Source organism: Phascolarctos cinereus, unplaced genomic scaffold, assembly GCF_003287225.1.
Source record: "Phascolarctos cinereus isolate Bilbo 61053 unplaced genomic scaffold, phaCin_HiC Scaffold_2;HRSCAF=192, whole genome shotgun sequence".
Lineage (NCBI taxonomy): Eukaryota > Metazoa > Chordata > Mammalia > Diprotodontia > Phascolarctidae > Phascolarctos > Phascolarctos cinereus.
The window spans coordinates 207,137,190-207,164,350 of NW_027555625.1; the positions used below are offsets into that span (position 1 = coordinate 207,137,190).

The 27,161-nt window shown below is 40.5% G+C and overlaps 1 protein-coding gene across 4 annotated transcripts in view; it reads right to left on the reverse strand.

Annotated features, from left to right (window-relative positions):
* CMIP (c-Maf inducing protein) overlaps window positions 1–27,161 on the reverse strand; it is a 270,937-nt gene that overhangs the window by 71,218 nt on the left and 172,558 nt on the right. For all 4 annotated transcript variants that reach the window (XM_020992642.2, XM_020992639.2, XM_020992640.2 and 1 more), the window contains exon 3: window positions 23,840–23,890. In XM_020992642.2, coding sequence (XP_020848301.1) covers window positions 23,840–23,890 — 51 coding nt within the window. The remainder of the gene's footprint in view (window positions 1–23,839; window positions 23,891–27,161) is intronic.

Consider the following 27,161-nt stretch of genomic DNA (forward strand, 5'->3'; position numbering starts at 1 on the left):
CTGTTTTGGGATGGGAGGAGATGGAGATGAAAGGAAAGGAGGAGGAGGAGGAGGAGAAAAAGAAAATTAAATAAGTAGCAAGCTTTTCCACTGTATCACAACGCCTTCCATGTATCTGGCCTGAGAAGTGAACTCCAGAATCCTATATCCCAGTATAGCTGCTTATTCTACTTACATAACCCTACATCATGGGTACTTATACCATGTTTAGTCTTGGGGGCATGACTCACTGCAAAACTAGAATGGCTGGGCTCCTTTTGTGCCAAGCCCTAGACATGAGGTCCTTTGACTCTTTAATTCCTTTTTGGCTGCTAGGAATAAGCATCCTTACTAGCCACACCAGTCTCATGGTGGCTTTGTGCTGGCTTGTATGTGGTTGCTTTGTACTGTTCATATTTATCTTGACAAAAAGTAGCCAGATGTGATTGTGGGCATCAGGGAAGAAGCCTCCAAACAAATATGTCAAACCACCCTCTGGTCTGGTTTCCATGAAGGCAAGGGGGAGGATGACGGACTAGTCTATCCTCACTATGAGTCAGTGCTACTGACTCTTACTCAACTTGCTCCATTGATGGGCCACTGCAATGGGATGAGGCCTTATTCATTCATTCAGCAATTTTTAAATATCTGCTATGTGTGATGTTTTATGTTATGAGTGGAGAAATGTAAAAACAAATGAGACATAGTCCTTGCCTCCAAAGAGTATGCAGTCTAATGAAGTGATAATTATACTATTTTATTTCATCCAATAAACGTTTTTGATTTTTTCCCCAATGATCTGTGATATCAATGTGAACAACATACAATTAATGCAGGCTAAAGTCTTCTATACCACAGTAAAAGATTTTGTGAGTAACCCCCCTGCCCCCAAATTACCTCTTCTGGTCAGTATCTCCAGTCATTCTATGGAAGACATATGCCTAAATGGACATCTTTTTTAGTTTGGTTAAGTCAGGGAGAGGTTGAACTATACTGACCAAGCCTCTGAGACCAGAGTCACCTTCCGACCATAAAGGGGCATCAATTAATCAGTCAATCTATGAACAAGCATTTATTAAGCCCCCTACTACGTCACAGGCACTATGCTAACCACTTCACAAATATTATCTCATTTTACATAAACATGAAATAGTCTCTGCTCTCAAGTCTACATTTTACTGGAGCCAAAGTAGAACATGGATAAAGACAAGATGATATAAACTACACTAAGATAAATACGTAGGATGAGTAACAAATTGTTATAGATCCAGGTAAGGTAGAGACAATTCCAGCCAGTGGGGGAAATAGGAAAGCTTCAAAAAGGACATAACACAGAAGGAGGATGGATAGGATTTCAAAAGGCTGAAATGAGGAGTTTCGGCATTCCAGGCAAAGGAAACGGAGTGAGTAAAGATGCAGAGGTAGAAGAATATGGGACATATTCAGAGGAAGGACACCCACCCAGTAATCAACAGTATATGATAGAGAATAATGTGACTTGGCCTTTGTTTTTCCTTAGTGGGAGATGGGAAGAATAAACAGAGGAAAGATGAAAAAGCAGGACTATGTCTCCATTTTTTCATCCCTAAAATCTGATCACTTAAATCATTCTGGCATTTCCCTCTCCACTTACTGTGTATAGAGAAAACTCCTGGACTGTTAGGGAAGGAGGTTACCTGGGTAACACCTGGCTATCTCTCTGGTAACCACTCATACAGCAGAGAGTGTTTCAGAAGACCTGGATGATTCTCAAGCTGAAGAAAAAGGGAGCATCTCAAACTTTTCATGACATATTTAGTCACCAAAAATAGGGCTAACACCATGACAAAGGGCTGGCACATCCTACTGATAAAATTTTCCCAATCACCTGAGTGATGCTCCTAGGGTTGATTAATCAAATAATTCTCTCCCCCACATGCCATCCCCAATTCATGTCATTAAAAAGAGAAAAACCTGCATAAAGCAGCATGACAGCTAATGCAGATGATCTACAATTTTGATTCAGCCCAATTCATCAAAGGTTTTTAGAGCAACTACTACTGTGTGCAGATCTCTGAGACAGTAGGTGAGAAAGTTAGGACAGAACATGGTCCCTTTCCCCATAAAGTCTACAATTCACTAATTTGATTGGCTTTTTTTCCTCCTACTGAAACTCATGGGAGGAGAAGTTCTCAAGGTCTTCCTTTGTCCCTGTGCTCCAGAACAACTGGAGAGGATCAACAACATAAAATCACAGCCTCAGATCTGGAAAGACCATCTTCATCTACCCTATATCTGCCCAAGAATCCTTTAAAGACTCCAGTGAGAGAGAACCCACTGTTTCCCAAAGCCTCCTATGTTCTTCTGCTGCATAGCTCTCATTAAGAAGTTTTTCCTTGCACCAAACCTAAATTTGCCTCTTTGCAACTTCTACTCATTGTGCCTAGCTCTGCCCTTTAGGGTCAAATGGAGAAAAAAAGCTAATTTCTCTTCTATGTGATACACCCTCAAAGACCTGAGAATAGTTATCATATCCCTCTTGTTTTTTTTCTGCTTTCAGCTAATCCTAAATTCCCTTAATTGATCCTTAAAAAGCATCATGCTCTCAAGTCCTTTTGCCACTCTGGCTGCCCTCTTTAGACATTACCCAGCTTATCAAAGTCCTTTAAAAAAGTGGAACCCATCCTTTAATTATGTGCCCAATATCTCCACAAATATTGGGTGCATTGGTGGAAAAATGTTACCCAGGTTTATATGTGGATAGTAATGTGTCTTATTCATGCACTTGCTAAAGTGAGTGCCTCTATTGTGATGTAAGAAATAATGAAGAGGATGGTTTCACAAACTGGGGAAGACCTATATGAACTGATGCAAAGTGAAGTGAGCAGAACCAGGAAAACAATCTTCACAGTAACCCTGCAATATTGTAAGGATAATCAACTGTGAAAGACTTAGTAACTCTGAACAATACAATGATCCACCACAACTCCGAAAGGCTCATGATATAAAATTCTATCCCAACTCCAGATAGGCAACTGATGGACTCAGGATTAAAGATTGAAATGTATTTTTTCCTTTCTTTATTTTTCTGGCTTTTAAAAATTCAGAATATGGCTAATATGGAAATACGTTTTGCATAAGTGTAAATGTATAATAAATATTGTAATTCTTGCCTTCTCAACGACTGGGGGAGGGGTATATGGAAAAAGAGAATGTGTAACTGAAAAGAAAAATAAAATTTAAAAAATATGAATACTTAAAAATTAGAACCCAGAAGTGAACATGACATTGCATGTGTGCTATGAACAGGAAAGAGTGATTTTCCAAAAGCACAAGTCTGTGTCTTTCACTTCCCTCCTAAATAAAACCTAGTGGCTCCCTATTACTTTTAGGACCAAATATAAAAATACTTCTGTTTGGCATTTAAAGCCCTTTACAACCTGACTGCAGCCTACCCTTTTAAACTTGTTACACATTATTATTACTTTTCATACACTGTACAGTCTAGTCAAACTTGACTTCTTGCTGTTTTTTATGAATGAAATCCATCTCCTATCTCAGTGCCTTTAATATAGCTATAATTAGATATATCAATTAATTAAATATATAATATATGAATATATTAATTAATTAAATATATGATATATTGATATATTATAGATATATAATAATATAGATATTCTCCAGGCCTGTCTCTTAGAACCCCTTGTTTCCTTGAAGGCTAGCTTGAGCATCAACACGTGCATGAGGCCTTTCCTGACCTCCCTAGATATTAGTGTCTTTTTCTTCCCTCTCTCCCCAATTACAATGTAGATGTATGAATGATGGGATAGACCCACTCTCTTGTGGATGTCATCCCCTCAGTGTGCCTCTTGACTCATTTTCTTATCTATCTTTCTCATCCTAAGCTCTAGAGAAATCGAAGGATGTGTTTTGATATTTACTTTTTCATTGTTAAAACTGCAACCATTCTGATTAATTAGCTTGCCCACCATCCTCCCTGGGAAGAGAACTAACCACCAAACAAATTCCACCAATGGATAGGAATATCAGCTTTGCAGAAGCAGCAACATACCCTGACACAGAACTAGCAAGTGGCACATATTAAGCAACTTAAACAATCATCAATCACCACCTTGACTATTACCTCCCTCAGATGCTGGTGAAAGCAGCCAGAACCGTTTGCCCAAGAACCAGGAATGGTAGTGCCTCTGCAGGTATGGCAGCCCTAGCCTCCATAACACCCAAAGCTACTGAAGGCCCAGAAAAGACAGTTCTTGCCACCAAAATACTTGGCACTGTCAAACTGTTCATCATCAGAAATTTTTAGGATGTAACAGTAGGGCAGGTAGCAATGCATCTTCTTTTAGTATAATTTCCACTGATAGTATCATAGTCATTTCTGATGATGAACAGTTTGACAGTGTTTCTCATCTTAATGTAGCAACTGCATTAGCTATTTGTGCTGACATATCACACTTTAGATTTAGGTAAATCTGGAGTCCATTTGACTATCCATTATGGCTGCCATTTTCAGTTTAGATGACAGACCCCTGAGCTCTGCTACCTCTGGTAGTAATCTGGGTGCTCTTAGATAAGTTATTTAACTTCTCTGGGCTTCAGTTTCTTGATCAATAACATAAAAGGGTAGGAATGTAAATGAAAAGAACTGTGAGAAAGAGCTAAATGCTATATAATTATAATGATCAATCAGTATCCCAGAGAAAAGATGAGAAATACACCTTCCTCTTTTTGTTCGAGAGATGGGGAACTATGGGCACGGATTGTTGTATATACTATGAGATGTGATTATGTGTTGCTTGGTTTTAACTTTTTTTCTTTGTTATAAGAGAAGGGTCACTGGTGGTGGGTTTAGCAGGGACATAACTGAAATGACTATGATACAAATAAAACTTTTAAAATGACAGAGCTGAACTAGACACCGATGGTCCCTTCTAGTTTTAAAGCTATTAACTCAGGCAGCAAAGAGCAGTACAGATGAGGGGTTCAAATCCTAGCTCTCTTACTATCTGCATGACCTTTGGGCAAGTCTTTTTTTTTTAATTTAAGCTTCAATTTCCCTCACCTGTAAAAAGTGAAATAGAACTTTTTTGAGAATGAAAATCCTTTCTGATTTAGTGTCCAAAAATTCCTCAGATTCCTGTCATGATCATTACAATATTTAACATTCATTGATTTAATATAACAAAATAAGACTTGGTATATACACAGATTTAGGGACCTTTTAAAATAACTCCATCCCTCCCTACCCCCAGGAGGCCTTCACCCATAGGTTGAGAACTACTGGACTTTGTGATCACTAAGGTCCCTTCCATAAATTCTACAACCCATGGCAACCATGTAACTTCCTTCTATGAAACCAAACAAGGTCTTGGCTTCCAGATACAATTTAGCAGGTTGGGCTATGGAATTTTCCTCTGGCTACCAGTAAATAGAGGTAATAGTTCTTTTTTTAACTTTTTCTTTAAGTCATTCTTCATACTATTGTAAATTAAATGTGTTGGGTTTTAAATGATACAAAACAGAATTCAGGAAAACAGATTTTTTTAAAAAAGTAAATGCATGTTCCTATTTTATAGAGGAAAATGGGGTGTTCAGGGGCAAATTGTCCCCTATAATTATGGGAAGTGTTATTTGTTTCAATTAGAAAGGCCCATTTTATTGCCACATACATTGTATAGTATCCATCTGAAATCTTGCAAGTCATGGTACAGAATTTTAGGGGTCTTAAAGTGGGGGCCAATGTACACAGGAAAATTACTGTGTCTACAGTTACTAGCCCATCAAAACAACCAACAAATTTGTTGTGTTTGCCTTCTATTCACTGACTCCCTTATTCACTTACTCATTCGTTCATTCAACAAATATTTACAGTCCAAAGCCCTTTGCCCACAGGGAATACAAAGATGAATAAGGTTCCCTGACTTCCTGGCGCCTGCAGCCTAGCAGGAGGTAATACACGGACATAACTGATTGGGTACAAAGCAGAATTTTCAGGTATCATAAGTATGAACAAAGTACTATGGGAACAGAAAGGAGAAGGTGATCAATCTTTTTGCCTTTCCCTTTGAGCTCAAGATGAGATAAGCAAGTTCTCTTCCCAAACATAAAAGGGGAAAAAAATCCCTCCTCTGTCCCTGCTCTCAGAATCTCTCCTTCATCTAGGCTCATACAAAATTAAGTCTCTATCTGAGATGAAGGCTTGCTAAAAACCAGTAGTCTCCACGGTAGTTAGCAACACAGATTTCCTTCCATACTTTGGGTAAGGAAACCTTGCAACTGTGTTGCCTATGATCCCTTGAAGGTTAAGTGATTTGCCCAAGGTCACAAAGTGAGTATGTGGCAATGGCAAAAACTGAACTCAGATCATCCTGGCTTCTAGGCCAGCCCCCTACTTATGATCAATCAATCAGTAAACATTTATTAAGTGCCTACTATGTGCCCAGACACTGTGCTAAGAGCAGGGGACAAAAAAGAGGCAAATGACAGTCCCTGCCCTCAAGGAGCTGACATTCTAATGAAGGAAACAAATATACACAAAGCAAGCTATGTAGAGGATAACTGGGAAATAATTAACAGAGGAAAGGTATTAGAATTGAGGAGTTGGGAAAAGCTTCGGATAAAGATGGGATTTTAGCTGGGACTTGAGGCCAGGGAAGGTTTAAGGGAAAAGATAGTGAGTTCAGTTCTGGGCATGTTGAGTTTGAGATGTCTTTTGGACATTCAGTTTGAAATGTCTGAAAGGCAGTTGGAAATCAGAGGTCAGCAGAGAGATTAGGGCAGAATAGGTAAATCTGAGAATCACCTGCATAGAGACGGTAATTAAATCCATGGGAGCTGATGATATCACCAAGTGAAGTATATAGAGGGTGAAGAGAAGCCCAGGACAACACCCTAAGGGACACCTATGGTAAGAGAGTGTGATTTGGAAGAAGATCCAGCAAAGGAGACTAAGAAGGAGTGATCAGATAGGTAGGAAGAGAAGCTGGAGAGTGTAGTGTCCCCAAAACCTAGAGACAAAAGTGTATCAAGGAGGAGAGAGTGATCAACAATGTCAAAAACTGCAGAGAGGCAGAGGAAAATGAGGACTGAGAATAAGGCCACTGGATTTTTTTTAATGATACCTCTCTCTAGTAGCAAAGCAGATGTCTACTGAATGGGGAAATTGCCAACGTAAGTGTGACACGTGAATACAGTGGAACAGAACTATGCTATAAAAAGTGATGACTGTGAAGAATAAAGAAAAGCATATAGCTGTGTGACCCTGGGCAAGTCACTTAACTTTGACTGCCACACCAAAAAAAAAATATGAAAATTTATGAACTGACGCATAGTTTAGAATGCATACACACCCCCCACATATATAAAACATCAATGAAAACAAACCAAAAAAGAAATAGAAAGTTGTATAATTATAATGATAAAAAGAATTCTAACGTCTCTAAAGAGAAGACAAAATAATTGTTTCCCTTCTTTGCAGAGGTCCGGGAAGTTATGGGTATAGAACACTGAATATGCTGCCAAACACTCAATGTGTACATTAATTTGCTGAACTACTTTTTAATTTTTATCATCATCATCATCATCATCATTAATTTTAAGGGATGGTTTGCCAGGTAGAAATGTGGAAAATTTAAAAATGATGGTAAATATAAAAACAAAAGATAAACGTTAAAATTTTAAAAACTGGTTCAGGAACATTATCAAAGGGAAGAGAGAAGTGGAGGGAAGACTAAAAACCAAAGAGAATGCCCCTCAACAGGTTTATGGCACTCTAGTCTCTTATGCCCCCAGCAGAGAAAGAACCAGGTCAGTAATTTCATAACCTATGCTGGGCCACATGCCTGAAGAATTAGGTGAGCAGGCAGTATACTATAATGGAAAGAGCACTGGATTTGGAACCAAAGGACTAGGGTTCAAATTCTTGCTCCGCTATACTGTATTACATCACCATGGGTAACACACTTGTTCCCACTGTGCCTCAATTTCCTTATTTGTGAAGTGGAGGGAAGTTTGAACTTGCTGATCTGTCTAGTCCCTAAAGCTCTAAATCTCTGATTCTATAAACATTAACCATCTTTTAAAAGGCTTAAGCATTGACTAAGTGACCACACAACCTGAGCCAGCCAAGCATCATTTAAAGTTTAGTATTTTATATTCAGAGATTAATTGTTTCTTCCTAAGCAAACAGGTCTTGAAAGCAAAAGGCTAGACCCTAGTTCTTAAGATGTTTTGACCTTGGATATCTTATCTTCTTCCATTTACAGGAGATGTCCTGGAGTATAGTCTTACAAGACAGAAGCTCCAAAAACTCCAGAAAAATTTGGCTGACTGGTCCGTCCAGCATCATCAATGATAACGTATAGTAATAATAACTAGGGCAAATATACATTCGTTAGAAAGCAGGAAAGAGATCTCTGTGATTTCAGACCTTAGCTGGGTGACTCAGAGAATGAGAATGTGCATGCAGACTGCTAAAGTACCACTCCCTAAGAGACTGCCTCCCCAGTGTAGTTAACTGCTTCCAAGAAAACCCCAGGATTCTGGCTCAGTATCCTTGTCCCTCACACCATGACAGGTGCACTCACTAGTAGGGAGGTAGCCACTTGTCTGCCTGGAGTGGGCTTGCATTGAAAGAGGAAGGGATGACAGGTGAAGTTCCCTACTGGGAAGAAATATAATCATTTCAAGGTTCATCTGTGTCACAAACACCCTGCAGGTCTGGGAAAGCCCTTTAAGGAGGGGCCTGAGGGCAGAATAGCAGTCATCACTTAATGAAGGAAAGCCTGGGTGAGATTAAAATTTGGTAAAAGCCTGAATCCTTCCTTCCTGAGGCCTGAAAGCAAAGTTTCCAGCCCTGCTCCTTCCTCTTTGATAAGCTGTGTTGCATAAGCCCCTTTGGCTCAGCCCTACCACTACCCTATCTCTGTGCACCTGTGCCTCGGATACCTGCATCATCAATGATGTCAGGCAGAGTCGTGGGCACTACCTGGGGACTTCTGCTGGTATCAGTGAAACTCAAGATTGTTTCAGAGATAGCTTTCAGGAGAATTCCAGCAGGAACTTCAGAGCTCTTCAGTTTTTAATCCCAATTTCAACATCCAAGGGCCCCAAAGTTTGATAAGAAAACGTAAGTGGCTTTATATCTTCCGGCCTGGAAAACACGGGATCATAATGATACTTAATCCTGTGAGGAACTTTAGGGATCTCCTACATCAATTCCCTCATTTTACAGTTGGGAGTTAGCTTAGGTCATCAGGATTTTAAGTAGCAAAGATTTGAACCCAGGGCCTCTAAGTCCAAGTCCAAAATCCCTGCGACTATAGCCCTCCCCTCAACTAGGATTCTGTTGCTTATTCTGCAGCTCACTCTGTGTCTTATATAGAGTAAAATCGATGATAGAATTCTCCCCCACCCCTTTTATGATTGTTCTACAACTCATCATCTTTACAGAAGAGAAACAGGCTTTAGGAGAAACAAAATCTTGCTCAAGACTCTCACATAATGAACTAAAATGTACTTTTCATAAAGAAGCTGTCCATTGGTATCACTCTGATGGGATGATTCTAGGTCTGAGGGTACTAGGTATAAATGCCAAATGGCCAGTTAAATAGTTGCAGAGGTGAGTCATGTTGGGAATCTCTCCCTGGGCCCTTTGTGCCGCCCGCTCATTTCACTCCTAGGGCAACCATCTAACAGTGGATAAAGTACTGGGTCCAGATTACTAAGCTGTGTGACTCTGGGCAAATCATGGCACCTCTGTTTGCCTCAGTCTCAATTGTAAAATGGGGATAAATAACAGCACCTACCTCCTAGGGTGGTTGTGAGAATCAAATGAGATAATTTTTATAAAGTGCTTAACACAGTGCCTGGCACATAGCAGGTACTTAATAAATGTTTGTTACCTTCCCTAGTTCAACTCACTCTCCAGATTCCTCTACTTTCTTAACAGCAGCCTCTCCTGCCTTCACCATCCCCCACTCCTACTTTCCAACTCCCTTTTATGTCTTCTATTAGAACACAAGTTCCTTCAGGATAGAAGACATTTTGTTTGCTTGTATTTATATCCCCAGCACTTACCAGAGTGCCTGGAAAATCCTAAGTATTTAATAAATGCTCTCTCTCCCTCTCTCTCTCTCCCTCTCCCTATCTCTGTCTCCTCTATCTGCCTGTCTCTGTCTCTTTTTGTCTGTCTGTCTGTCTGTCTCTCTCTCTCTCTTTTTTAAATTTTAGGCAATTGATGTTAAGTGACTTGCCCAGGGTCGCACAGCTAGTAAGTGTCAAGTGTTTGGTCTGAGGCTGGATTTGAACTCAGGTCCTCCTGACTTCAGGGCTGGTGCTCTATCCACTGTGCCACCTAATTGCCCCTTTGTCTCTCTTTATCCTTCTGTCTCTGTCACTGTCTCTCTCTGTATCTTTCTCCCCTCCCCCCACAGAGTAAACAACCTGGGATTTGGTGACCTGTGGCCAACACTATGTAGGCTATCAAACCTGGCTGAAGCCCTCAAAAATTACTTTCAAACCCACTAGCATCTTTGTCACTAATTCAGGCACTGAGAATCCTTAAAATTTGTAGACGCTAAATTCCTCAGTTGGCTCTTGCGCAATGGTGGTCAAAACATCAGAAGACCCTGCCTGTTAGGAAAATTTTATTCCCATACTAATACACAGCTTCAGCTCTGTGACTATGGGGCTAAATTCACAATCACTATCAGCTCCCATAAGCCCAGCATGGCCTAGCCTCTGAAAACGGTTTTCTGATATGCAAATCAAAAAGACTGGAGTCCCTAGGGCCAAACATAAGAAAGAAGGTGGCCTATGATCGTCCATTAAAAGTGTACTTGGAAAAAAGGCAGCATGGTTCAGTGGAAGCACTGGACAAAGAGTCCTAAGACCTGGGTTCAACCCCAGGTTCTGCCATTTACCTATTTGTGTGACTCCAGTTCAGTTATTTAAGCTTCTGGGGACTCAGCTGCTTTGTAAGTAAAAGGAAAAAATTAGACTAGATGACCTCTAAGTCCTCTTCTAGCTCTATACTGATGATCCTATGAATTTAGCAATCATAATTAGAAACAAAAGAGTCAACCTAAGTTTAACTAATCATGTTGAGAGATTCTACCAACAGCATTTGGATGTGCTAATGTCTCCTAATGAATATCATAACCATCATTTAAGTAAACATATTATTATTATTATTATTATTATTATTATTATTGTTATTATTATTATTATTATTATTATAAGAAGTAGGACTCGGTATACATGCTCTTATTGGTACAGCTTTAAGAAAACAATTACAACATGGAGACTACAGATTCTTGGGGTGGAGATGATGCCCAGAGTTATTGCAAGGGTCCATCTCATCAAAAGATTCCGTATAATAAGTAAGCAAACATACTTTTGTAGACCGAGTCATCTTTTATACATATGTATATTTATTGTGATTTATAAAATAAATTCATTTTTGAAAATCACTAAATTCATAGTAGGTTTTGTCATTATGCATTTTCTCAGTCAACAAATATTACTATTGCTATGGGGGGGGTTGTATGTGTATATGTGTGTGCAGGCGCAGTGAAATTTCTGAATAATTTAAGTGGGTCCTTACACTTGAAAAGGCTTTACAATTCCATCCTCTTGATAGCCTTTTGAGACAAGTATTGTAATTTGTTGACTGAATGATTGGTTTGTTGTTTCATGATGGATATAGGGATAATTAGGTCTTTGTAATGGTAATTTAAGACAATAGGGCATGTGAGCACCACTAACAATGTACTGGGAAAATCACAGCATCATAGAATTCATACATAAGTTACTAAATTTTGACTGAATCCAAACTTTGCAGAACAAATCCCCTTAATATAAGGATTTGTTCTGTAAAACTTGGACTCTGTCAAAAAGCTGCACCCACGGACCTAGAAAGCCACATGTGGCCTTGAAGCCATACGTTTCCCACCTCTGGTTTAGTATTTGTGTTCTACTTTTCCCAGATTAAAGCCTGATGATGAAATGTAGGCTGGCCCATAATCTCAGAAGATTTAGAGCATAGTGCTAATAAGGCAATATCATTAGATTTCCACAGGGGTCAGCTGCATCAAATAGACGAAATTCACTCACTGGTCACAAATTGGGCCCTTGATTCTGGTCTTTGGTCATAGAAACACAAGGTAGGGGAGTATGAATGGCTTGACATGGTCTTCACAATAATGGAGAAATAGCTAAGTTATATGTAATCATATCCGAGGAAAAACACATTATTCAGTCAGCACAGATAACCATATTCATCTCTTTACTCTGCCAAGTGCCTAAATCTCATCTTTCTCATCTTATCAGGCTCTCATGCCCTTGGAAGGGAGACTACTTCTCCTGAGACATTAACACATCCACAAGTTAACTAAACTTGAATATGTGACCTGAAAAACAAAAGACCAGGGCAGCTAGGTGTCGCAGTAGATAGAGCACAGCCCTGGAGTCAGGAGGACCTGAGTTCAAATTTGGTTTCAGAGCAGACACTTGACACTTACTAGTTGTGTGACCCTATGCAAGTCACTTAACCCCAATTGCCTCATGCAAAAAAAAAAGACCTCAGAAACAACTGGACATTTGGGAGGAAAGCATCTCCATTAATGGGAAAGACAGCAAGAGCACAAGATTCATTGGGTAGAGCTGTAAGGGACCTTCACACAGTCCAACCTTTTAATTTTACATTTGAAAACACTACTAGAAAGATTAAGTGGCTTTATATGGCCACTTTTCATGCTGACTTCAAATCCAAAGCTCTTCCTACTATACAACACTCTCTGTTTTTCCTTCCAGGCAATGCACCCCTTTCTATAGCTGGTGAAATAGCTGGAAAGAAGCTCCTACCAGAGATATCTTCAGCACAGAGATATCAATGTAATCTTGACATTCAATTCAACATAGAGAACATCCTCACTAACACTGCTGAAAACAGTTCTGGCTTGCTCAGAATCACCTGTAGAAGAATAGGAATATGTTGATAACCTTACTAATTTTGATTTTAATGTCTCAGAAGACTTAAGGAAAATGAGAATAGGAGAAAAAAAAGACAAGAAAATTAATAAAGTGGTCAAGGATGGATCAGAAAAAGAAAATGTTCACAAGCAGCCAAATCTGAGTGTCAGTGACAGAGGGCAATGGGGAGAAGAGCAGAGGTTGGACATGAGAGAGGCAAGAAAGAGATATTAGGGAGGACCAGAGAATGAGAAGTGGGAAAATTTTAAAAAGATCTATGGGGGTGACCCCTAGACCTTTAGTAGATATGAAAATGGGGGTCCCCTCACTGGTTTTCAAAAATGCCCTGGAAGCCATAAAGACTGTAAATCTGAAATTCTAGACAAAAGCACTAAGCAATGCCCACTTAGTTACTCCCTAAAGGACTGGAGGGGAAAAGAACTATATATTCTGACATTCTGTTATATAAATTCCTTGAGTAATGAGTCTCCCCTCACTCAAACATACTGTGGCCTAAAACGCTGGGGGAAGCACATCCCCTGGGCTCGTACTAAATTTTCTTGAGTGAGAAGGACAGAAGGAAATCTATGCTGGTTCCCAGTGCCAAACTAGGTGAAGCTTTTTGAGTACCACAAACTCTGAACTGCCTTCTAGCCTCCTCCTGCCTGTTTCTAGGTTGGCCTGAATCCACACTGTCAGATCTCAGGCCCACCACTGTCTCAGCAGTGTGAAGGGGGAAGGGATGCAGAAAGTAGAGTTGGTGACAGTGATGCTGAATCTCCTCGTGAATCAGTCACAGAATCATCACTGACTCACAAACTCTCAAAGCTGGAAGGGACCTCAGAGGACACAGAATTGTGGGAATTAAAGCAGGAATGGGCTTTATTGATCATCTGTCTATTTTTCTTGCCCAACCTTCTCATTTTAAACATCAGAAAATTAAGGGCTGGGTCTGGGCCAGGGTGGGAGGTGAGGGAGGAGAGTTGCCTACATCATACTGGTAGTCAGTGACAGAGTTAGGATTCAAAATAAGATTCAAAACTCAGTTCCTCTAATTCTAAAACCAGGGCCCTTCCACTATGTCACTGCCTTACCTAGTCTAATCTATCCAGCACCGGAATCTCTTCTGTAACATCCTTGACAAGGCCTTGTTTGGTCTCTGCTTTTGTGAAACAACTTGTTCCATTATTAGATGGTGCTTATTGTGAGAAACAGTTCACTTTTGTCTGTCTGGAGCTTTCACCCACTGTTCCTGATTCTGCAGAACAGGTCTAATCCCTCTTTCCTATGATGGCCACTTCAGAGATCTGAAGAGGTGACCACATCTCCCCTTAGTCATGAACACAACACAGGTGTAGCTCATTTCATGAAACAGGTGTATTCCTGTTAAGTGGCCAAAAAAAGAATTTCTGTTTAACAAACCACATATTTCCACTGATGTGTATATATAATTGTGCTCCCATTGGAGAAACCCTGGCCTCAAAGCTGAAAAAAAAAATACACTTAAGAATGTAGCAAGCCTTAAAACACACACACACACACACACACACACACACACACACACATACACAATTAATGAAAAAAAGTATATTCTGACAAAACATCTCATTATTAGCAGTGCCCAAAATAAATCATAGAACATGAATACTGTACCAGAAATTCTACTCCCTCGGGGTTGATTCCATGTTAGAGAGAACTGTATCTACGTGGGGGTGCCAAACTCTTTAAATGCAGTTCCCAGAAGGGAGATACAAAGCTGTCTTCTTCCTTCCTGTCAGGATAAGGGAACTTCTCCATTCCCAAATAAGGACACTGTCTTCTAACCTCACATTAGTGGCCCCAATCTGTTGTCCTTCTGTGGTTTCTTTAACTAAGTATTTGAAGCAGAGCTCTTAGTGCTGAAGGGTGTATGCTTTGTTTATTGGTATATCTGAATAAGCTCCACTAGCTTCCTCCTCCCTTCCAGAGGAGCAGTAAGGTCTTTCTGCAAAGGGGAATCTTTTCTTTAAAAGGATCAGTTCCCTGACATGTCATTTGTGTTGCTAAGTGCCACTCTCCAGGAGTAGAATTTCTTTACTTAGGAAATATAAGTTTAATGTTAAGCTTGATTCTTTCTTTTCGGGGCAGGGGGAGAGCATGTTTAGGAAAGGGCTTGGAACAAGTCGTTACTGATGTCAGACATCAGTGGTGAAATTTTCCAAGGAGAGTTATCTGAGACAGATGGATCATATATGTGGTGGTATGGGCCCTACCCAATTTCATGTACCCCTATTCTCTTTCCCAGGCTAAAGTTGTTTGTCTATTCCTTGAGCCCACATTGGGTAGGGATGTCCAGAGGTGGCTTAGAAATGGGTGTAACAAATTCACTACAGACACATAAAGCCCCAAGCTAATAGAAAACAGTTCCAGATTCACTGAGGATGATAGCATAGTTGTAACAGAATTAAAATCATACAATATTAGAATTAGAAGGAATTTTAGAAGCCATTCACTCCAAACTTGACCCTGAATGGAAACCCTATCTCCAATAGCCTTGACAAATGGCCATCCAACTTTTGCTTAAAGATTTCTAAAGATGAAGAAAGACAGTCCGGTGCACTTTGGGACAGCTTTAATTGTTAGAAATATTTCTCTTACGCCAAGCCTAAATCAGCCTCTCTACACTTTCTATCCATTGCCTTGCTCTTTCTGCTGGGAACAAGCAGAACAAATCTAATTTCAAAACAACAACAATAACAACATGTATAGTATTTCCTATGTGTCAGATACTGTGCTAAGCACCTTACAATTATCATTTCATTTGATCCTCACAATATACAACATAATAGGCCTTCATGTGTATATTCCCCATTGGACATTTTCGAGCAAAGAATGGATGACTACTTGTTGGGTATATTATGAAGGGGACTATTTTCCAGGCACCTGTTGTACTAGATGATTTTGCTGTTTCTGACAAGGGTATCACCATCTCCCTGGAAGTCCAAGGTTACTAACCTGGAGTCATCATCACTTCATTTTCCTTCACCCCACATGATCAATCATTTGACAAATCTTGTTGATTCTACCTCCACAATCTCTCTCTCTCTCTCTTTGTTCACATGGCTACTGCCACCTCTCACCTGTGCTATTGTACTAGCTTCCTATTTGGTCTCCACCCCTCCCTCAGGTCTCTCCTTTGATGTGTACTCTACATGGATTGATATTTCCAAAGCATAAGTCTGCCCCTACAACATGCCCACATGTCATGCCCCTATTCAAAAAGCTGTAGAATTTCTCTTTGGCCTCTAGGATAAGATACAAACTCCGAACTTTGGCACTTAATCCCTTCAGAGTTTGGCTTGAGCCTGCCTTCCCAGAATTACTGCACATTACTCCAGTCAAAGTGGCCTCTACCTGCTGTTCTACACCCATGACCTTCCATTTCAAATCTAAGCACCTTTGCATAGACCATCTGCCAAGGCTGGAATTTTCTTGCTCCTCACCTTTGTGTCTTGAACTCCCTAGCTTTCTACAGAATTCACTGCAAGAGCCATATCCTTTATCAAACCTTTTCTGATACACTAGCTGCTAGTGCTCCCCTCATTCTGAAATTACCTTATTCAATTTGCATATATTTTACATTTACTTTTATGTATATATGTTTCACATAGGTGAATATATACTCCTTGAGGTCACTTTTTGTTTTTACATCCTCAGTCCCTTCCAACTCTGAAATTCTGTGACTGAGTGAACTACCTAAAGAGAGTTATCATATCTTTCCTAAGTCTTCTCTTCTCAGAGGACCTGGGATATAATGACAGCTCTGTTATTTACTAGCTATGTGATTTTGAGTAGTCCTGGGACCCTTAGCTGGGCCTCTGTTTCCCCACATAAAATCAGGGGGTAGGCTCAATGGCTTCTAAGGTCTGCCTACTGTAAATCCTATACAACTCATTTACTGGGCTAAATTTGGTAAATGGTTAATTGATTCTGACCACTTTTGTGCTATGGCTGCATCATCCCAGCCCCTAAAACAGGTTAGAGGAGTTCAAGCCATTCAGAAGACAAAAGAGGCTGTTAGCTTCCAACTTTCTTTCCTCCTCCACTCCTGTTTAGGAAGAAGGCCAGTAGAACAAGTTTGGTGCTGACATCACTCTTAAGTTTAAATTGGAAAAAGTGTTGTTGGCTTCTTGCCTCAATGAGGTCCTAGTACATCTCCCCAGAGGCAGATGCACATGAGTAATAGAGGACATAATCCTCTTCTACTTGCTTTGAAAACCACTATATTGGTGCTCTAGGGTGCTTGGGGATCCTCTGGGATGGTAGCACCTTCCGTGGTCTTGGCACCCACTCACAGTCAATTAGCCACTCCACCAAACACCTGCCACCAAGAGAATTCAGTTGGCTTTAGAGCCTGATATTTCCAGATCACCACCATTATGAAATAATAGCCTCATAGCATCAGCAGGGACTGGGGTTGCTCTTTTAGAATCTCTCTGATTACTCCCTTTCTGATGGACTGCCTTTCCTTTGGCTCTGTGAGGGAGGTAACCAACATTGCTAAATATGCTCTCAGGTAAAAAGCATAAACTTCATATTCTTCTTTCCCATTCAGCAGTGAGTGAGCACCCAAGTTATACTCCTTGTTTGCCCTTCAAGCAGAGATGAGTCAGCACAAAGGCTAGCAGTGACTTAGCTTCCTTACTCTGTTCTGTGACAAAGAAAAGGGGAATAGAAGGGGGAGAGATGGAGGTGGGGATAGGGAGAGGAGAGAAGAGAATAAAAGGAGAAATACTGCTTCCTATTTCTCTGGAACAGAAGGGCCTTCCATCAAGATAATACCCTATGTTAATTTGAAAAACATCTTTTTTTAAAGGCCAGAAAACAAGCTATCCTGCAAATCATTTGTGTGAATAAACATCCTTTAATTTGATAGCTCACATTTTCAGTAAGGGGGGTAGGAGAGAATCTTGATTAAAAACACCAAATAAATGTTTCCCTTTTCCTTGCTTTGAGAACATGTGAAACGTTGTCTTTCTTTGCTTTGCCAATCCTAAACAATGGGCATTTTGCTCCCATAATATAGAAAGCAGAAGACACTCAAGTGTCACAGGGGTCCAAGTCATGAGCAGGACCTCAAAAACTCAGACTTGCCCCCCTTCCCCTGCCAAAGGTCTTACACGCCCAAGGGAAAAAGAAATGGGTCGGCAGGCTTTGGCTAGAGAAGACACTTCCAGCTTCATTAACCCCAACAAACAATCTAAGGGGCTCTCCCACTAAATCCCTGTCATCTGATACCAGATCATTGATTCCACTGGGCCAACCATGTCGCTCTCCTGGTGGGTACCCCCTCTCCCAAAGGGTAATGAGTTACAGGTAGGGTCTATGTAAACAGGCTTAAAGTGGCTCTTCATCTCTCAAGTCCAGGCCTGCTCCCAAAGGAGGAGAGTAAAAAGGGAAGCAGCAGCCAAATCACCAAAATTAGGAAGAAGGAAAGAGTGACTTGGGGAACAGTAAACTGAGGAGGCTGTATAAGTGTAATAATAATAGCTCATATTCACAAAATATTTTAAGGTTTGCAAAGCACGTTATATACATTATTTCATTGGATCTTCACAAAAACTGATATAGGTCTTATAATTATCTTGATTTTATAAATTTAAAAACTACGGTTAGGAGAGTTTAAGTGATTCACTCAGGGTTTTGCCGTTGAGTAAGTAGTGTAATTTGAATTCAAATCTTCCTGAGTCTAAGCCTAGCACTCTATCCACTATGCCAAGCTTCTTTCTTCTAGGGGAAATAGTACTGGATTTGGCAGCAGGGACTTGGGCTTAAACCCTGGTTCTGCTCCTTATTGATTGTGTAACCTTGTGCAAGGTACTTTCCTCCTGGGGCATCAGTTTCCTCATCTGTTCAATAACTGCAATACATCTGCATTGATCTCTAAGGTCTCTTCAACATTCAAGTCAATGGTCCTATGAGTAAACTGGTTGTTTGCCTCAGACTTGAGTTCTGTACAAGGGGACCATATGGCTTTCTAGACTAGACTGTCTCTTTTCTTTCTTTCCTCTGGCCTAATGTCTTAGGAAATCTTGGGTATACTTGACATGTCCCCTTTCTTCAAAGTATGGGAATAGGGATAGGAAATTCCTACCTTTCCTCCTGTGAATCCAGATTCCAAGATGCCCTTGTACCCCATGACTAGGTAGCCTTTAATAGGAAAGAAGAACTCTCAGTGACAGGTTTCCTCTATTTGCTCTGCTCAGCTCAAAGAGCTATACTTTGGCCTTCTCTGGTAGAACAAGAAAAATCTCATTTTGGGCCTTTGTCAAAAAGCATCCTGAGAGGGCGGAGAGAAGATGGCAGAGTAAAAGCATTGACTTGCTTGAGCTCTCCCAAACCTCTCCAAATACCTGTTAAAAAAATGGCTCTAAAAAAGCATCCTGAGAAATTCTGCCCCCATAAAGAACTGGTTGACACCGACCAACTGCAGCCCCACTGCTGTTCATTTCCTAGACCCTGGTCATCAGCTCTCCTTTTTTTTTACTTTGTCCCCATGGAGTTTTCTCATGTTGAGATGATTGGGGGGCAGTAAGTTAACCTTAAGCCACAAAGGAAAAGGAATAGGGGCAGTTACTGCCCCCTTATCCCCAAGGAACAAACACCACTAAGGAGTTAACTTGAAAACTTGAACTATCATACACACCTAAGAGGAGCAAACAACCCCTCAGAGGCCAGACATCTTCATATAGTAACCTCTTTATCCTCTTAACTTTCTTTCAATTCCTGAGAGAACTACAAGTTCACCTTCCCCAGCCCTCACCAGCCAAAAGCTCCAGGCCATCCTCTCTTCTCTACTCAGGACTCCATATGACTCTGTAGGATTATTGGGTAAGTCATGATATATTCAATGCCTTTCCTAATCCATCCTCCCACCTTTTGGAAATTAGGAAACTGCTATGCAGGATATACTAATGTGTCTTTCTCCAAAGCACCTTTATCTATTATTGGTCATATCTATAGTTAGTGGAAAATCTGGCTGGAGAGGTGGGATCCTGAAATCTGCTGATGAAAACTGACAATGGAGCCAGGAAGTTAAGAGGCTGTTGGTAGACATAAAAAATTACTAGAAGGTACTGGAGAGCAGGCCTTTGAATAGCATCTATGTGACTGTAATAATAGAGGGAAGGAAAAATGCACATAGTAGAAAATGGTAGGAAACACTGAAGCCAGAAGTCATAGGATCAAGGATTTAGAACTGGAAGTGACTGTAAAGAGCATGGTATAGATGTAATGAGGCATTTATCACCTTCTAAGGCAGCTAATTCCATTCTAGGGTACCTCTAGTTGTACAATACAGTGGAAAGAGGTCTTTTGGAGTCAGAGGACCTGAACTAGAATTCTTGCTCTGTCACTTAACATCAGCGTAACCATGAGCAAGTAGCTTACACCCTCTCTGGAATTAGTGCCCTCATCTGTAAAATGAGGAGGCTGAACAACAGTCTCTATGTTTTCTTCTACCTCAAAATCTAAATTCTATAATAAAGTAAAAAACAAAATCTGCTCGCTTACTCACTGAATTTTAGTGCTTGAATGGTCCTTTAGAACAGTCTCTCCACCTATAGATCACAGGGCTGTGGAATTAGTGCTAAAGCTCATTTCACTAAATAGCTTAACATAATAAATAAGTAAATACCCCTTCCAGTTTTTTGTTTTGTCCTATTTGGTCTAGACAGGGGTTGGAAAATGACAGCCAGTGGGCCAAATCCAGCCTCCTGCCTGTTTTTGCAAGGCCTGCAAGCTAAAAATGATTTCTAACATTTTAAAAAACACTTTACTTTATAATGTAAAAACTATTCTGAGCTCAAGGGCCATACAAAATCAATTTTCTGCCTGTTGACCATAGTTTGCCTATGATTTTACCAGTACAGAATTAGCTCCTGAAGAAATTCCCTCTCCCAATGAATAACAACAACTGTCCTACAACTTTCAGTCTTAAAAGAGTCACCTATAGAACTGAGGCCAGATCTGTAACCATTCTTTCCCATTGCCTTTCAAACTCTGCATAGACTGATTAAATCCTTCCTCATAAACATACATATTACTTTCAGTGTAAGTAGATACTGCTATTACAAATTATTTTAAAGGCATTATTGTATTCATAGTCATTTTTAGCATTATGTAATTTCTCACACAGATATTAATATTACAATTACTATCAGGAAAGGTCTTCAAAATTTTTTACATTAAGATGGGATCCTCATACTGAAAAAGGCTGGGAACTGTTTTGGTGGTTCTCTAATTAAATATCCTCAATTTATTTTTTTTAAAAAAGGGGGGTGGGTGGAATTGAGCCTCACAGAGAATTACCCAACATCATATAACTGAAGTGAAGACAAAAGCTTGGGTCCCCTGATTCTCAGTCTGAGATTCTTTCCCCTATGCAAGACTGTTTCCCCTCAGAGATTATCTGTTTTTAATAATGCATTACTTTTATTTCTAAAAGTAGGGAAAAGCCCATTTATCTAAAATCTCAACCTTCTGGCCATGATTGGGCATTATTGCCACCTTGTGGCAATATACCCTAATTGCATGAAAAATTACCTTTCTTAGGGTGCTAGGATTGACATCCTCAACTGCTGATCTTACAAATCTTAAGATAAAAAGTGCTTAATAAACGTTTGTTGAAATTGATGAAGTTGAAGTCCTAGAATACTTCCTATGTCACTCAGTCCTAACCATGGGTAATGTTGTCTTATACTGTTCTACCGTTGTCTTATATTGTTCTAGGAAGAATATCAGAGTTAGAAGGAACCCTAATGGCCATCTAGTCCAACCTTCTTGTTTCACTGAGAAAAGTTGAGACCTGAGAGGGAAGGGTCTTGTCCATTTGTTCAAGGTCACAGACCCAGGAAGTAGCAGAAGCAGGCCCAACGAAATGGGTCTCGACTCCCAAGGTAAGTGCTTGTCTAACTCTAACTTGCTGTTTTATTTGAAGAATTAATTGTTGAATGAATAGCAAAGGATCAGAAAAATCAAAGCATCAGACTTGAGTCCTGACATCACCAAAGTATCATAAAAACAAGGCTTTGGGCCTCACAGCCCAAGTCACAATATATAAAAGACAGAAATGATAACATCGATTTTCTCTTCATCTCACTTCACTCTCCATACCCACAGTCCTAAAAGTCTGCAGGCCTATAATTCCTAAACTTGCAATAATGGGTGGGCCAGGTAGCCTTACTTATTTGGTGCAAAGTCCAGCCCCTGTAGAGGCTGGATGCACAGATATTTCATAGGGACTGAAGGGTGGTGGTACTCTCAGTCTCTGCAGAACCACAATGGTAGTACCTTCTGAGTTGGCCCAGGAGGTGCAATCCAGTTATCAGTCCTTCTTAGCCTCATGCCTGAAAACAGCAGGCTTCCACACCCTCCTCCCAAGCCACCCCTACCACAGATGCAGCTGCCCCCTTTAGAGAAGTCAAGATCAGCTTCATAGTTCCCTCCCTAAGGAGAGGTAGGGAGAGGAGGCAGCTGTCAGCAGACATGAGAAGGAGAGTGCATTGATTCTGGGCAGCTTGGGCATGGAGATTAAATTCGCATGCCTATATTTTGTCTTCTCTGTTATGAGACCCTGTCCAGAGGCACGTATGGAATTCTGAATGGTCACCTTGTTTCCTTAGCAATCACTGCCCTGTCATGGTATTAAATAGCCAGTAGCTGCCATCAATCACCCTAGCCTCCCAGGCTTACTGTAATGATGATGACTGATGATAAACACAGGCCATTCCAGCAGAGTCCCATCTGCTTTCCCAGGCCACTCTTTTTCTAGACCACTGCTTTAAGATTAGGTTTTGGCAGTCCACTTGGCTCCTTTATGATGACAAAGGCCAGTGAAATTCTGGTGCAGAAAAGAGACTTTATGAAGATGCCTAATGAGGACTTTGTCTATAATTCTGTACAAACAAATTCTAATATGAAAAAGGCTGGTTCTCTACTAACAGAACAACAATTCACATTTATTAAGCCCCTTAGCAAAAGGCACTATACTAAGTGCTAAGGACACAAACACCGAAGTTCCTGACCTCAATGAACTTAAATTACACTGGAAGTTGGGGTCAGTTATAGCAAGTACACATATAAGTAAATATAGGTAAGGTGAAGAGAGAGAGAGAACATTAACAACTGGAGGAAGGAAGTAGAGTTCAGGGAAGGCTTCACAGAAGAAATTAAACCTTAAAGGAAAATAAAGATTCTGAGAGATGGGAAGGAGGCAGGATCAGGGCACAAGATGTTGTTGATCTGCCACAATAGCTTGTGAATGGGAAATTCTTACTCCTTAAGTAGGAGCCAGGGGTGTGATCCCCATGCATCTCCACTACCTTGTAGTAGATTCAAAGCAGAAAAATAGGCCAAAGAGCCTGATCATTGAGAGAAGATGGAGACCAGAGTTTGAGGTTTTGTCTTTTAATCTTGTGGCAAAAGCTAACAGTTCTATTCCTAAGGACATCTCTGAAACAGAACCATGAGCCAAATATTTGTTCCTCTGCAGTAGCCTTCATTCCAAAAAATAAGTAGCTGTCTGCACCCTTCCAGAACCACAGAAGACAGCTGGGCTGGGTATTCCTCATGCTCAAGGATCCTGGAAATTGAAGGAGTAACCTTTCTGTGTTTCAGGGAGAATTCCACCTAACACCTCAGGAGGGGGGGAAGATTGCTCATTTGGCTGCTTTGATAATATAAGTAGAGAGATGTCCCTCAAACTTCTTGGGAATAGGTAAATTACTGTACAATCACCCATCACCATCACCAGGACCACCACCACCATTTGCTTCCTCTACATCTTGCTCATCACAATCAACATTAGGAAAAGCATCATAGAGATGAAAATGACTGCAGGACCTACCTTCCACTGCAGAGAGTGAAACCACTGGTCTCTCAGATAGCTGTTTGCAGCCTGCAATGAAAAAAACAATAAACATGTGTCACTATCTGTCTGCAAAATTTTCAGTCCATTTGGCACAATATAACTGGATCTCCTGCCTACCATACTCTATGCACTAGGTACATACTCAGGTCCTTTCACTATGTATTACGTACATACTCATGTCTTTTCTCCTTACTTAACCATCTATTGGATTCCCTGCTTATGTCCATTAATTTTTTTTTTTAAAAAGGAACCAGTGTTGGGATGGGGGATTCAGAAAATTAAGAAGTTAATTTTATCAATGCTTCTACTCTCACTGAAATTCTGTTCATGGAATGGAGGTGACCTTGCGCAAAGGCTACGGCTGTGGAGAACAAATTCTGGCAGGTCTCACTACATTGGAAAGATTCTAGGTACCTATCTGGTGATGAACTACCAGTCTGTTGTCTAAGAGCCAGCCCAACTAGGAATGGAGAAGTTCATTGCCAGGTTGGCCACAAGGTGATCAATTTTTCAGCCATAACAAACAGAACAAAATCCATCTGCTAAACTGTAGGCAAGGTGAGGGAGGAGGATGTTATCTGCCTGAGAGGAAGAAGTACTCTTCCTGAAAATTACTAATAGTTGAAGTATTGATGAGTGATGCATTTACTTTTATGAACACTTATAAACTGGCATTTTAACTCATATTTTATATACTCAATTTCTTTGTACATTCTAAAATATATTTATTTAGCCAACCCAGTGGCTCCTCTGTGATTGATCAGGAGGTACATGATAGAATTACAAGACTTAATTTGTTTAGCCTCTCTCCCCATTCCTTGGTTATGGAGTCTGAAGTCATACACACACAAGTACAGATTTGGTAGGAGAGCTCCACTGCTCCATCTCAGGGCAAGGCCAGAGGCAACAGTACACATCTTGGTATTCTTCCATGTGGTTCTTTTTTTTTTTTCCTTTGGTTAGGCAATGGGGTTAAGTGACTTGCCCAGAGTCACACAGCTAGTAACTGTTATGTGTCTGAGGTCACATTTGAACTCAGGTCCTCCTGAATCCAGGGCCGGTGCTTTATCCACTGTGCCACCTAGCTGCCCCTCATGTAGTTCTTAAATGGATTTAAAAACCTTTTCAGAATCTGTGCTCTTAGGTGGCATATGGAGGCCCCCAGTAGCAGGTAATCAACTCTCCAGCAACAGACTATGTGCTATTTAAGCAGGGAATCTAGGAGGGTCTCATTCCTGTCACAGGTCCCAAGGGTCCCTTATTGAATGTCAAGGGAAAAGAAGAGAAATGGACAACTTGGTTTGGGTATCTGTATAAATGCTGTAATTAGCATTCTTAGGATAATACAATCAGTGGGCTTCATCCAGGCTAAGCAGTGCTACTAAAAGTTCTTATGGTTAAGCTCAGATCATGCTCAATGAGAAAACAGTTTTGATGCTTCCAAAGGTCACAAGTTCCTGTTACCAAAAACGATAAAAGCAGCACCACTGACGTCAAGGCACAGGACATGCCTTCACAGGTTCACTGCCCTCCAACTTGCCTCTGGAGGTAGCATCACTTCTCCTAACCCATTCCATGGCACTGATTCTCAGCAGATAAATCTTTTTTTTTTCTTGTAATAAGGGACAATTTAAGAGAAGTTAAACACTCATTAGGAGAGTCAGGGGATTTCCAATTTAGAAAAATTATATCCTTCGAAAGGATGGCTTTGCTTTGTCCTTCCACTGTGAGAATCTTGTCAAACATTGTCTACCCTTGCAGCAGAGGTCGAGGACTTCATGCATGATGACTTTCCTTCTCTCTCCCTCATTCCTCCCTCTCCCCCACCCCCCTATCAACTGTAACAGGTTTTAGAAAGAGTAAAATCCTCAATCCGTGACAAGGTGAACTTTCTTTGTACTACCTCAAGTTGACCAAAAATCAATCAATCAATAAGCAAATATTTACTGAGTTTCTACTACATGCAACGTCCCATGTTAGATTATGTTGGGAGTGGGGAAAGATCCCTCTCCCCACCCCACCTCCAGTGAAGAATATTTTGGGACATGAAAAAAGATACATCCCCCTGCCAAGAGAAACCAGGTGATAGCATGTGCAAAATTAAATAACCAGGAAAGATTTAACAAGCAGCTCAAGACCTAAATACAAAAGATGTCACAGGAGTCACTGCCAAATAAATAGCACCAACAATCAGTGTTCTAATCCGTCAATGGGGGAAGAGAACACTTCAGGCAGGGGTGGTTAAGGAAGGATTTACAAAGGAGGCAGAATTTGAAGGACAGGTAGGATCTGCACAGGTAGAGAAGAAAGATAATGAGACTGGAGGTAAGCAAAGAGGCCAGTTTAAAGGCAGTTATAAAAGTCCAGGTAAGAGAGGATGAACTCCTCAGGGAGGATGGTGGCAATGAGACTAAACAGAAAGAGACAGATGCAAGGGGGATTTTTAGGAATCAACATAATATAGATAGGATCCAATAGAATGTAAGCCTCTTTGAGAGCAGGGACTGTTTCATTTTTGTCACTGTATTTCCAGAACCCAGAACAGTAGGCATTTAATATATTCTTGTTGGTTGATTGACTCAGTGCCAAAAAGGGCTCTGGGGGCAGCTACGTGGTGCAGTGGATAGAGCACTGGCCCTGGATTCAGGAGGACCTGAGTTCAAATCCAGCCTCAGACACATAACACTTACTAGCTGTGTGACCCTGGGCAAGTCACTTAACCCCATTGCCTAGCCAAAAGAAAAAAAAAAACCCAAAACCAAAAAGAGCTCCGAGGCTTCAACCTAAGGAAATGGTGATTATGCTACTCATAGAAATGAAGAAATCATAAGCTAATTTGGGGAAGAGATAATAAACAGAATTTTAGACTTAACACAGAATTTCAGAGTTGAGGGAGATCTCAAAGGTCAATCTGTCTAACCCATACCTGAACAGGAATCCCTACTACAACTTCCCCAATAATACATACAGCCTCTACTTGATGACCTCTAATGAAGGGGAAGCCGCTGTTACCCTATTGCAGCCCATTCTACTTTTTGACAACTTTAATTATTAGGATGATTTTCCTTCCACTGAGCTTAAACCTTGCAACTTAAACCCACTGCTTCTAGTTCTTCCCTCTGGAGCCAAACAGAACAAGTTAAATTCTTCCTCCATAAGACAATTCTTCTAATATATAAAGACATCTATCATGTCTCCCTTAAGCCTTTTCTTCTCCAGGGTAGCCAGTCCCAGTTTTTCCAACTAATCTTCATCTATACATTCTTTCACCATTCTGATCACCCTTCCTAGATGTGGC